The sequence below is a fragment of the Lonchura striata genome, chromosome 36, assembly GCF_050655825.1.
Source record: "Lonchura striata isolate lonStrDom1 chromosome 36, ASM5065582v1, whole genome shotgun sequence".
Classification (NCBI taxonomy): domain Eukaryota; kingdom Metazoa; phylum Chordata; class Aves; order Passeriformes; family Estrildidae; genus Lonchura; species Lonchura striata.
The window spans coordinates 8,154,317-8,167,140 of record NC_140738.1 but is presented as its reverse complement, the minus strand read 5'-3'; the positions used below and the strand labels follow the sequence as shown (position 1 = coordinate 8,167,140).

The 12,824-nt window shown below is 52.9% G+C and overlaps 2 protein-coding genes across 2 annotated transcripts in view; one reads left to right on the top strand and one right to left on the bottom strand.

Annotated features, from left to right (window-relative positions):
• The window catches only part of LOC144248430 (uncharacterized), a 402,567-nt gene that overhangs the window by 371,220 nt on the left and 18,523 nt on the right, over positions 1-12,824 (bottom strand). The window lies entirely within an intron of this gene.
• On the top strand, positions 5,524-6,456 carry LOC146764104 (olfactory receptor 14I1-like). The gene has a single exon (XM_085565409.1). It carries the CDS (start codon positions 5,524-5,526, stop codon positions 6,454-6,456), a length of 933 nt encoding a protein of 310 aa, XP_085421535.1.

Sequence of the window (12,824 nt, the reverse complement as noted above, 5' to 3'; positions counted from 1 at the left end):
TGTGTCCCTGCAGCCAAGTGCTCTGTGTGAGAACAGGTAGATATTACAGGAGATTGTTTTACACATCCTGCCAGACCAAATCTCCCTGTTTGTCCCAGTGAAAATTCGTGACCTGGACTCCATCTAGGATGGACCCAGGGCCAGGCTCTTGTACTGCCCAATGTGCATCCCTTGAAGGCCTTTTAATAAATACCTGCTTTATTCCTTTAACACTGCCTAGCTCTGTTCTAGGCAGCCTCTCAAGGCATCACCACCAAACCAAGGGAACATGGACCAGGTCTGGCTGGCTGGGCCTCCTGGGGACCACCTGACCACCTTGGCATGTCCAGGGCTGCTTCTCACCTGCCCTGAGGCACTGGGGCTCTGGGCTTTCCTTCCTATGGGAGAGAACTCTCCTTCTCCTCCATGGGCCATGGCCAAAACTGGGATTCCTCCTCCAAGACTCTGTACATCCAAGGATAGATCCCAAGTGAAAGCTGCCAGGACAGACAGGTCTGGCTGCCCTTGGCCTCTTGGGAGCTGCCTCTCATCTGCTTTTGAAACCCTGGGGCTTGGTGCTTTCCTTCCAATGAAAAGACTTGTCCTTCTTCTCAAGGTGTCTGTGGTCAAAATTGAGATTCCTCCTCCCAAATTCTGTGTATGCAAGGATTCCTCCATGACAAAAGCTGCCAGGAAGAACAGGTCTGGCTGTCTCAGCCTCCCAGGAGCTACCTCTTTCTTCTGCCTTTGAAACACGTTGGCTCTGTGGTTTCCTTCCTATGGAAAAACCTGTACTTCTCTAGGTGTCCATATCTGAAACTGGGATCCCACCTCTAAAATTCCCTAGATCCAAGGGTTGCTCCCAGACAAAATCTGCCCGTACCATCAAGTCTATCTGGCCTTGGCCTCTGGTGGCTGCCCCTGCCACACTGGGGCTCGGTTCTTTCCTTCCCATGGAGATGACTGTGACACTCTGGGCACCTCATGGAACCAAGGGGATCATTGTGGCACCACTGGAGCCCATGGAACCAAGGGGTCATGGTGACACCATGGGGCTTCATGGACCCAGAGACCATTATGACTCTGTGGGGCCTGATGGAACCATGGAGACCATTCCGACCCTTCAGGGCCTGGTGTCACCAAGGGGGCATTGTGACACCTCAGGGCCTCCTGGAAGCAAGGGACCATTGGGACACTGTGGGGCCACATGGAACCGAGGGAACATGGACCAGGTCTGGCTGGCTTGGCCTCCCAGGGGCCACCTGACAGGTCTGGCTGACCTTGGGATGTCAAGGGCTGCCTCTCATCAGCTCCTGGAGCACTGGGGCTCTGTGCTTTCCTTTGTATGGGAAAGAACCATCTGTCTTTTCAGATGTCCATTGCTGAAACTGACACTCTGCCTAAATAACTTCCTGTATTCAAGGGTATGTCTAAGAACAGAATCTGGCAGCTCTGGCTGGCCTTGTCCTTAGGTGGTCACTTCTCATTTGCCCCTAAAACAGTGGGACTCTGTTCCTTCATTCCTATGGAAAACAACTGGTCCTCATGTCCAGGAAACATGGCCAAAATAAGAATTGGCCATCAAACCCAGCCGGAGTCAAAGAGCCATCTGTAGACCCAGGGGGATATTTTGACTCTTCCAGAGCTGCCATCCTCCCTCCAGTGAGAGAAAAGGACACAGGGCAGGCACACAGAGGAGCAGCATGAAGACACTGAGGTCAGGGAAGAGGAAGTTGAGTCCCAGATGGGAGGGATGAGGAGATGCCTTGATCTTGGGGCTGGAATCCTCTGCTAAAGCTGTGGAGAAGGATGTCATTGATACATCAGACTCTCTTTTTCCCTATAAGGCATTGAAAAATATGGGGAGATGACTTGTTCAGCAAAGACCTCCATGCTAAAGTAAGCAAATGTTGCAGTAGCTGTGATCCCATGAGAATTCTGAACATTGAAAGAGAGAAGAGTGATGAGACCCTGTGCCCTCAGGGAGAGAAGAAGACCTCTGTTCCCAGAGATGAAGATGATTTCAGAAATTGATGAAGATATCCTTTGCTCTTAAACAGCTCATCTTGAAACTAAAACCCCATTAGCTGGCATGGCCGCTAAACACAGCTGTGGGAAAAGCTGTGAAAACATGGGGGGGACTTCACAATTGAAGATTTTTCCAGGCAGTGGTTATTTCTGGAAATGAAAAGCCATGAGATAACTGTTTTCTTGTGGAGAATTCTCCATAACATTAACAAGAGGTACTTCTCTCCTGATGTGAACTGAAGAAAGATTAGAATATTCTAGAGGTGGTAAACTGACTGAAAATTTCACGTTTTGTCTCTACATCGTCAGGTTGTATGGAGAGAGGATGTGATCTGAAAGTTTTGTTCATATTCTTATTACTCTTTCATTTAGTTACTGTTAATAAACTTTTCTTGACACTTTTTTAAAGTTTTGAGCCCACTTTGCCTTTCTTCTAATCCTATCTCACAGCAGGAAATGAGTAAGTATATTCTAGTGTGTGCACTGGTAATTAGCCAGCACTGAACCCACCACACTAATTGATGCATTGACTGAGAAATATCAAATAGGCAAATGAAAACCACCATAGAAATCTTCCTGATGAACTGCCCCAGACAAGAGAGAAATCGAGGCACAGCCATGGTTTGTCAGGACTTCCTTGATCCTAATGAGCCCTGTGGTACATTTGGAGCTGAGCCCTGGAACCTCAGGGCCTGAGAGGAGATTGCACAAGCCTTTCCAGGAGGCAAAAGTCAGAAAAAACCCCAAAGTTTCTCGAGGTATTAATTGGACCCACTGAGGTCCATCCCCAACAAAGGTTCCTGATGGACTCCTTGGAGGAGAGAATTGCAGGCCAAGATGGCACAAAAACCTCTCAGAGACTACAAATGGCACAAAAACCTCTCAGTTTTGGAAGAAGAATTCAAAGACCCTCACAAAAGTTGAGTATCTCAGAGTATTAATGAACCCCACTGAGTGTAAGTACCAAGCTCTCAAGGGACTCATTAAAGCAGATAATTGGGGCCATGATTCCACAAACTTCTCATATAGTCTGTAGCAAAAGGGAAACACAAAGTAGCTTAAAAGAACTGAAGTACCTTGAAGCATTAATAAGCCCTACTGAGTGTTGTTCCTGACAAAGCCTCTCCAGGGACTAATTACAGCAGATAATTGGAGGCCATGATTGCACAAAACTCTCAGAGACTCCAAGGCAAAAGCAAAAGCCAAAGTCCTTTGAAAAACCTGCAGTTCCCTGGGAGCATGAAGGAGCCCCCAGGGCCATTCCTGACCAAGGCTCCCCAGGGACTCCTTCCAGCAGATCCTTGAAGCCACTGGGATGTGGGCCAGGGGGGATGCTGAGGGCAGGACCAGGGGCTGACAGTGCCCAGCCTGGCTGGGGCTGTGCCAGGAGGCCCCAGGGCCTCAGGACAAGGTGTCTCCTCACAGCCCTTGGTGGCACAGACCCTGCTGTGCCCCAGGGCACCAAGACTTGGCTTCTCTTTGTCCCCACCTGGCATCAGTGCCTCCAGTTCTCTGCTCTGCCTGGGGCCTGGGGAATCTTTCTCAGTCGTGTCCCTCAGTGGGACCCATTAAAAGTCCAAGAAACTTTGGAGTTGGATTCTGACTTGGAGTTCTGCAGAGGTTTCTGCAGCTCCCTCTCAGGGCCTGATGTTCAGGGCTGAGCACAAAGCCCCAGAGGGTCATTAAAGTCCTTGTGCTGTGTCTGTGCTGCTGAGCTGGGCCGGGCTCCTGGCACAGAGGGTGATGCTGGTAACCAAGCAGAGCTTCAAAAGCACATTTCTCTTGCTGAGCAGCTCTTCTCCCAGCCCAGCAGGGCTGGGGCACTGCCTGCAGCCAGCCCGGGCGCAGCACAGAGGCACAGAGAGCTTCAATCAGTCAGGGCTGGGAAGGGGCTGAGAAGTGCCTGGGGCAGAATCACTGCCAGCCCTTGGCACAGGAACCTCTGGCTGCAGGACAATGCAGCTGCAGCTCCTGCAGTGATCTCCTAAAGCTGGAACATCCCAATGCCCACAGACCCTGTGAGTACAACTCTGGGTATTTCTGGTGCAGGGGAGGTGAAATGCTCATGAAGCTCTGACATGCTGAGGGGTTCTGATCATTCATAGAATATTTCCAAGACAAAGATTTTGATAAAAATGAGAAAATATCCTTAGACTTTTTATTCACTTTCCTGTTATTGGAGAGTGGCAGGGAAGGGGGATAAATATTAATGGTGGATTATGAATTTTGACAAGTGCATGAGACAATAGAAGTTGTGTTATTTTACTAATTAATAGGTTCACAGGAGATCCCTAATGTGCTTGTAGCCACTCTGCCCATAGACAGCACCAGCATCACCTTTGCTGGGCCCATCAGGCTCAGTCTGAGCTGTCCTTTCTCCAAGCTGCAAACAGAACCTGCCCCCAGCCAGTGCCCTGCAAACAGGCAGGGTTCTGTCAGGCCAAGGAGAGTGCACAGAGATTTGGGGTCTGGGAGTGCTGGCAGGGAGAGATCAGGCACAGGGAAACAGCTGCAGGAGGAAAATCTCCAGGAAGCAGAGAGAAGATCAGGGAAAGAGAGAAAACAAAACCCAGAAATGCTGAGGCAGGGAGAGTTTAGAGATGTCCAGAGGATCCCCTCCAGTGCAGCCCCTCCCTCTGAACAAGCCCCCTCCCTCCTGTGCCCCAGCCAAGCCTCTGCCCTCAGGGCCGGGGCTCCAAGGCGTGCAGCCCCTCCTGTGCAGGCAGAGCTGCAGCAGAGCCGTGGGGCAGCTCTGCAGCCCCGGGCCCAGTTCCCTCTGCAGAGCACAGGGCTGGGAGCAGCTGCCTGGCACTGGGGGCTCTGGCAGGGGGCACAGCTGGCTCAGGGTGACACAGCTGTCCCCAGTGCCCGGCTCTGGGCAGTGCTGGCAGTGCAGCCAGGGAAGGAGCTGCATCTCCCTTCATCCAGTGCCATCAGAAGGACACTTGTAAATCTCCCTGATATGTCAGTCTAAGCTGGGAGCTTCAATCCAGGCTCCATACCTGTCCTAGAGCATCTCTGAGTTATAAGATTGATGGGAAAAGGCAGAGGTTTTGAGACACTGAAAATACCACTGGGTTGGTGAAATAAGCAATGTGAGTCCTTGGCTACAAATGTGGAGATGGGCTGTGGTGGATCCATCTCCTCTCAGCTGTACCTGGTGACATTTTAGGGGAAGTGTGGAAAGATGATCACCCTCCAGCTGAGAAAGGTTAAAGCCCAGAGTAATTCTGAAGAGGTCAGAATGATAGACCATCTCTTCTCACACTGAACTGATCACTTTGCCTCAGAAAAGGTTTTCTATTCTCCCTGAGTGCAGAACAAATGCTGAGGTTTTCTGATATTGAAAAATATCAGGAGAGACATGGGAGGAGCTTAAAAATAAAACTCAGAAGTGTGTATATCTGTTAAAGAGGAGGGTGTATGGGAAATGGCATTGACTTTGGTTACAGGTATCTCCTCTAGCACTTCACTGTCCTTTCTTCATGAACAGGTGCCCATGTGCAGCCACAGCAAATGTCCAACAGCAGCTCCATCAGCCACTTCCTCCTGCTGGCACTGGCAGACACGTGGCAGCTGCAGCTCCTGCACTTCTGCCTCTTCCTGGGCATCTCCCTGGCTGCCCTCCTGGGCAACGGCCTCATCATCAGCGCCGTAGCCTGCGGCCACCACCTGCACACGCCCATGTTCTTCTTCCTGCTCAACCTGGCCCTCAGCGACCTGGGCTCCATCTGCACCACTGTCCCCAAAGCCATGCACAATTCTCTCTGGGACACCAGCACCATCTCCTACACAGGATGTGCTGCACAGCTCTTTTTCTTTGTCTTTTTCATCTCAGCAGAGCTTTCCCTCCTGACCATCATGTGCTACGACCGCGACGTGTCCATCTGCAAACCCCTGCACTACGGGACCCTCCTGGGCAGCAGAGCTTGTGCCCACATGGCAGCAGCTGCCTGGGCCAGTGCCTTTCTCTATTCACTACTGCACACAGTCAATACATTTTCCCTGCCCCTGTGCCATGGCAATGCCCTGGGCCAGTTCTTCTGTGAAATCCCACAGATCCTCAAGCTCTCCTGCTCCAAATTCTACTTCAGGAAATTTGGGCTTCTTATTATTAGTGTGTGCATAGGATTCGGATGTTTTGTGTTCATTGTTTTCTCCTATGTGCAGATCTTCAGGGCTGTGCTGAGGATCCCCTCTGAGCAGGGACGGCACAAAGCCTTTTCTACCTGCCTCCCTCACCTGGCTGTGGTCTCCCTGTTCATCAGCACAGGCATACTTGCTCACCTGAAGCCTGTCTCAATGTCCTCCCCATCCCTGGATCTGTCAGTGTCAGTTCTGTACTCGGTGGTGCCTCCAACCCTGAACCCCCTCATCTACAGCTTGAGGAACCAGGAGCTCAAGGCTGCAGTGAGGAGACTGATGACTGGATGCTTCCAGGGACATTAAACTCCTGGTCAATTTCTGCAAATCACTTGTAATAAAAGTAATTTTTGATACTTCCTGTTGGTTTCATTTTGAAGGTTCTTTTTCTTTTTTTTACTTTTTAATGTTATCAACAAAGAAATGCCTTTGCTTGTGCCACTTCTCATTTTGTTTCTCTGCACCTTCCCTGTGGCCACAGACTGTGTCAATGAGGGGCTGCGGTCTCTGAGGCTTTAAAGGAACAAAAGGATCTCCCAGCAGAGTTTTCTGCAGAGATGCCCTTTGGTTGCCTTCTCTGGAGCTGCAGCTGCAATGTCTGTGTGCAGAGCTGGGGCAGATCAGGGCTGGCACAGCAGCTGTGCCCAGGAGCAGCAGCACTTGGTGCTGCCAGTGCTGCTCCCGTGGCCCTGCCCCGCTGCCCTGGTGGCCCTGGTGTTGCTGCAGGGCCTGAGTGCTCTCGGGGCCGGGCACAGTCCTGGGGGTGGCAGTGCCGGGGCTGCAGCAGGGACAGGCCATGGGCACTGCTGGGGCAGCGCTGACGCCTCAGGCCAGGGCCTGGGGGCTCCAGGCTCCTTGCCCAGGCTCTCTCAAGAACACGGCCAGGCCAATGCTCAGCACAGAAAACCCCCGTGAGCAGCCCCAGGCTGGCCGTGGGCAGGCTGGGGGCAAACAGCACGGCTGGTGCTCTGCAAGGGCTCTGGGGGAGACGGGAAGGAGCAGCAGAGCAGGGGCTGATCCATCCCCAGTGCGCTGCACAGCCCAGGGCAGTGTCCCAGAGCGTCCTCATGGAGCTGCCAACAACATCCCCCCTCTGCAGCCCTGGCCTCTCCCCCAACTCACAGAGGTGCCGCATCCTTGCAGGCACAGACACGGCAGCACTGGCTCAGCAGCCCCTGTTTGCATTGCACACAGCAGGCGGGAGCATCCCCATGCTGAGGCTGTGGGGACATGAACCTGAGGCAGCACAAATGCCATCAGCCCCTGGGGCCAGGAAGGGCTGGGGGATGCCAGGGAAACCACTCAGCTTTGTCCTGGCCTCTGCAGTCAGCCAGAAAGTTTGTTCCCATCAGCTGGGAGTTTCCTGTCCCACTGCAGACGCTGCTGCTCAAAGCCAGGGCTGTCTGGCAGCCACCCCCAAACTGCCCTGAGCATTTCCTTGGCTTCACCTTTGCTTTCTTTCTTCTTCCTGCTACAAATTTCTTCCTCTTTCCCACCCCTGTTCCCTCCCCTGCAAACAGCCCATCCTTGTTTGCCCTTTCCTCTCTGGCCCCACTCCCCATTGCAGTTCCTGACTCAGCACCATGGGAACATCCCTTGGGGAGCAGGATCATCCCACAAGTGCTGCAGGAATTGTCTGCAGGCTCCTGCAGTGCCTGGTGCTGCTCCCTTGCCAGAGGCACCCCAGGCCAGGGGGGCACATCTGGGCTGCTGTGTCTGGCTGTAGGACTCCCTGTTCTGGGCAGTGAGGAGGAGCTGCAGAGGCTCTGCAGGACTGACAGGATGGGCTTTGGGGCTGTGAGGAGAAGCTGAGGGACCTGGGCTGCTGGAGCTTCTGAAGAGGAGGCCCAGGGCTCCTCCTGCAACTGCTCCAAGGGTGGTTTCAGAGAATCCCAGCATCAGCAAGGTTGGATGAGACCTAGGAGAACATCAAGTTCAAGCTATGCCCTGACACCACTTTCTCTCCCCTGAGCCTCCTCTTCTCCAGGATCAACAGCCCCAGCTCACTCAGCTGCTTCTCACAGGACTTTCTCTCCAGACACCTCCCTAGGCTTGTTGCCCATCTCTGGACATGCTCCAGACCCTCCATGTCCTTCCTAAATTGGGGGCCCAGAACTGGACGCAGCCCTCAAGGTGCTGCCCAACCACTGCCCAGCTCAGGGGAAGAATCACTGCCCTGCTCCTGCTGGCCACACCATTCCTGACCCAGGCCAGGAGCCATTGGCCTTATTGGCCACCTGGGCACTCTGCTGGCTCATGTCCAGCCTGCTGTCCATCAGTCCCTGCAGGTCCCTTTCTGCCTGGCTGCTGTCCAGCCCCTCTGTCCCCAGCCTGTAGCGCTGCAGGGGTTGTTGTTGCCAAAGCGCAGGACCCGTCACTTGGACTTGTTAAACCTCACCTTGTTGGATTTGGGCCCTGGATCCAGCCTGTCCAGGGCCCTGTGCAGAGCCCTCGACCCTCAGCAGATCAATACTCCCAGCCAACTTGGTGTCATCTCGGTTCCATGAGGACCCAGAGTGTCCCAATGGTCTCCATGATTCCATGAGGCCTCCCAGTGTCACAATGTCCCTTTGGTTCCATGGGATCCCTTGGTGTCACAGAGTTCCTTGGATCCTTGGGCCCTGCAGTGTCACAATGTCACCGTGGTCCCCCAGGGCCCCGCAGTGTCACAGTGGATCCTTGGTTCCATGAGGTCTGGCAGGGCAGTAATGCTCTCCTTGGTCCCTCAGTGTCACAATGGCCTCTTGGTCCCAAGAGCCACCACGGTGTCAAACATGTTTCCTTCATTCCATGAGTTCTTCCTGAGGAGCACCACTGGCCCCTCAGTTCCATGGGGCTTGTCAATGTCATAATGGCCCCATCATGACATTAGGTCCTGCTCTGTCACAAAGCTCTGCATGGTTCCACAAGGCCCTGCAGGATCACAGTGGCCTCTTGGTTCCATGAGGCCTCAGAGTGCCACAGTGAATTCCTTGGTGCTGCAGTGTCACAATGAAGCTCTGGTGACGCAAGATCATGAATTGTCACCGGGGATCCTTGGTTCCATGGGGCACAACAGCATCACAATTGTTCCCTCAGTTCCCAGAGTCCTTGCAATGGAGCAATGGCCCCTTGATTCCATTATCCCCAGGCTCTCCCAAGGGTCTCCTTGGTCCCTCAGTGTCACAATGGCCCCTTGGTTCCACAAGGGCCTGCAAGATCACAGTGGCCTCTGTGGTCCCACCAGGACCCAGACTGTCACAATGCACTCCTTGCTCCCATTCAGCCCCACAGTGTCACAGTGGCCCCGTGGCTCTGCGGTGTCATGTCATACACAGTGTCACCATGGTCCTCTCAGTGCCACCAGGCCCCGCAGTGTCACAGTGGCCCCTTGCTTCCCCAGGGCCCTACAGTGTCACAATCATCAGAGAATCAACCAGGCTGGAAAAGACCTTGGAGAGCATCAAGTCCAACCTGGGAACCAACACCACTTTGTCACCCAGACCATGGCACTGAGTGCCACATCCAGTCTTTCCTGAAACACTTCCAGGGACAGTGACTCACCCACCTCCCTGGGAAGCCCATTCCAATGCCCAATCCCCCTTTGTGTGAAGAATATTTCCTGATGTCCAGCCTAAACATCCCCTGGTGCAGCTGAAGGCTGTGTCCTCTTGCCCTGTCCCTCTTTTCTTGGAAAAGAGCCCGACCCCCACCTGGCTGCACCATCCTGTCAGGGAGTTGTAGAGAGTGATGAGGTCTCCCCTGAGCCTCCTCTTCTCCAGGATAAACAGCCCCAGCTCCCTCAGCCGCTCCTCACAGGACTTGTGCTCCAGACCCCTCACCATCCTTGATGACCTTCTCTGGACACATTCCAGCCCCTCCATGTCCTTCCTAAATTGGGGGGGGCACTCCTGGACACAGCACTTCAGGTGCTGCCCAACGAGTGCTGAGCACAGGAGAAGAATCACTGCCCTGCTCCTGCTGGCCACAACATTCCTGATCCTTAGGTGTACCAGGGGCTGAGGGAAATGGTAGGGAGGGAGCGGGGACAAAGTGTGATTGATTGTCAGCCATGAAGGGTCTTGATTCTCATATATTTTTAGACTGTATTAGAAGGTGTGGGGATCAATACCAATTGGACTTTGCTGATATCAATCAATAAACAGGAAAAGAAAACTTAACATGACAAAAAAATTCTCTCTGCATCGTTTTCAATATAATATATTCACTTGGAATAAACTTCAGAAATCTGTCTCATTAAACACAGAGGAATTGAGGTCTTCAATTATTCCCAGAGATTTTTCTTCTTCAGGTGTTTAGAACATATATTTATGGGCCTTTTTCACAGAATTCCTGAACAGAGGAGCTCAAGAAAGAAGAGGAGGACCCTGGGGTAGTAAAATCCATCAGCAACCTCCAAGTGGCTGAGGGTGCATCCCCATCAGAGCAGCAATGAGCAGAAATGGGCACAGCTCTGTGGCTGCCCCAGCTCTGGGATGGGCCCTGGGCCTGGAGCAGGAGCAGCTCTGGAGGGCCCCAGGGCCGGGGCTCTTGTGCTGGCCTGGGCAGATGGGATGGCAGGAGGGGCTGCAGAGCTCTCAGCACCTCAGGCAGAGGGGAGCAGGGCAGCCAGGGAGCTCCTTTGGCCTTGGCCAAGCCCCTTCCCCCATGGTGGGGCTGAGTCCTGGCTGAGCTGCAGCTGCTGCTGTGCCCTTGGCAGGGGCTGAGGCCGTGGGGCAGTGCCCAGAGCAGCCTGGGCTGAGCAGAGCTGTGGGGCCAGAGCCGGCTGGGCTGTGCTGGGGAGAGGCCCTTGGTGCTGCCCAGAGCTCAGGGCAGCTGGCAGAGCTGGCAGGGAGCTGGGCTGGGCTGGGAGAGCCTGGCACAGAAACCATCAGTGTCCATCTCAGCCTGGCTGAGCGGGCAGGGGCAGGAAGAGCATCCAAGGTCCACAAGTTCTCTGTGTGGGAGCTGAACTTGTGACCCCCTGAGCCCTCCCAAGTGCTGGGGGTGCACCTCCAGCTCCAGAGGAGATGTGACAGATGGGAACAGAGACAAATAATTCCTGCTGGTTTCTTTATTGTGGTTGCCTCTACAGGTGACCTGGATCCAAATGTAGACGAGGTGTTTTGTGTCAGGTAACACTGTGGGAGTGATAATAATATTTTTAGCTGAAAATTATATTTCATTCTTGATGCACAATGAAGGAAAAAATACACATATGATCAGAAGATCATCTGAGTTTTCCAAAGGACAAGACACTCATTGGTGTTCCAGTAGTTAAACTTGTTCAAATGCCTTCCTCAGCTCTTCCTTGAGATGAGAGGTGACCACCAGAGGCCAAGGTCAGCCAGAGCTCTCTGTCCTGGCAGCTTTTGTCTGGGAGAACCCTTGCATATATGGAATTTTTCAGGGGGAATATACATTTTGGCTGTGAGCAACTGGAAAGATGGATGGGTCTTTTCCATAGGAAGGAAAGCACAGAGCCTCAGTTCTCCAGGGGTGGATGAGAGGCAGCCCTCAACATTCCAAGATCAGCTGGACCTGTCAGGTGCCCCTGGGAGGCCAACCCAGCCAGACCTGTTCCATGTTCCCTTGGTTTCAGGGCGCACTGAGGTGTCCCAATGTTCCGCTGGCTTCTGAAGTGTGGCCCCTTCCTTCCATGAGGCCCCCAGGGTGACAATGGCCCTTGGGTTCCACAAGGCCCCACAGTGTCACAATGGTCTCACAGAAAGGAAACCACAGGAAGGCAGGTGAGAGCCCCCGCTAAGGAGGCCAAGGCCAGCCAGACCTGTCTGTAATGGCAGCTTTTGTGTAGGAGCAATCTTTGACTATAGGGCTTCTGGAGGTGGAATCCCAATTTCGGCCATGGACACCTGGCTGAAAGAAGGAGATGGATGAAGGATGAAGAAGAAGGATGGCTGTTTTTCATAGGAAGGAAATGGCAGAGCCCCAGTGCTGCAGGGCAGAATAGGGAGACCACCAGAGGCCAAGGCAAGCCGGAGCAGTCTGTCCTGGAAGCTTATGTCTGGGAAAAAACCTTGCATATAGGGAATATTGGAGGAAAAATATCAATTTTGGCCATGGTTGCCTGTGCAGGAGGGACGGTTCTTTTCTACAGGAAGAAAAGCACAGAGCTGAAGAGAGCCTGACAGAGGAATGGTTGAACGACAAGGGACATGATACTGTAAAATTAATCTAAATAGGGAGGGCTACGTGACTGCTGCAAAGTTCGCATGGCCCTGAAGAGTAGATGGTGTGCAGAAAGCAGGATATTGAAACTGCTTGGTATGTAGAAGTAGATAGAGAAGAACAAAGGGGTACTAAGCTGTTCTAACTGCAAGGCCAGCTAGACAGGCATGTATCGATCATAAAGATACTTTTAAGATAATAGTACAAGTCACATAGCAACCAATCATGAGCTTGGCTTTTGCAATATGTATGAGCTAATTAACGAACATATATAAACTGTGTAATCTGTCACAATAAACTGAGACTTGATGATCATGATATCATGAGTCTTGTCTCCCGCGGCATTCCCTCTAACAACTGGCGCCCGAAAGCAGGGACCTGATCCGAGCCTAAGGCGAGAGAGGTGCTGCGTTGGAGTGCGGGTCCTGCGGCTGGAAGGACGGCGAAAATAAAGAGAAGAGCCGATATTCTGCTGCGCGCCCTGAGTGACCGCAGCGGCGAGCTCA

What these genes read in the sequence shown, in the direction of transcription:
- LOC146764104 (XM_085565409.1), top strand. Translation starts at nt 5,524, where the DNA reads ATGTCCAACAGCAGCTCCATCAGCCACTTCCTCCTGCTGGCACTGGCA.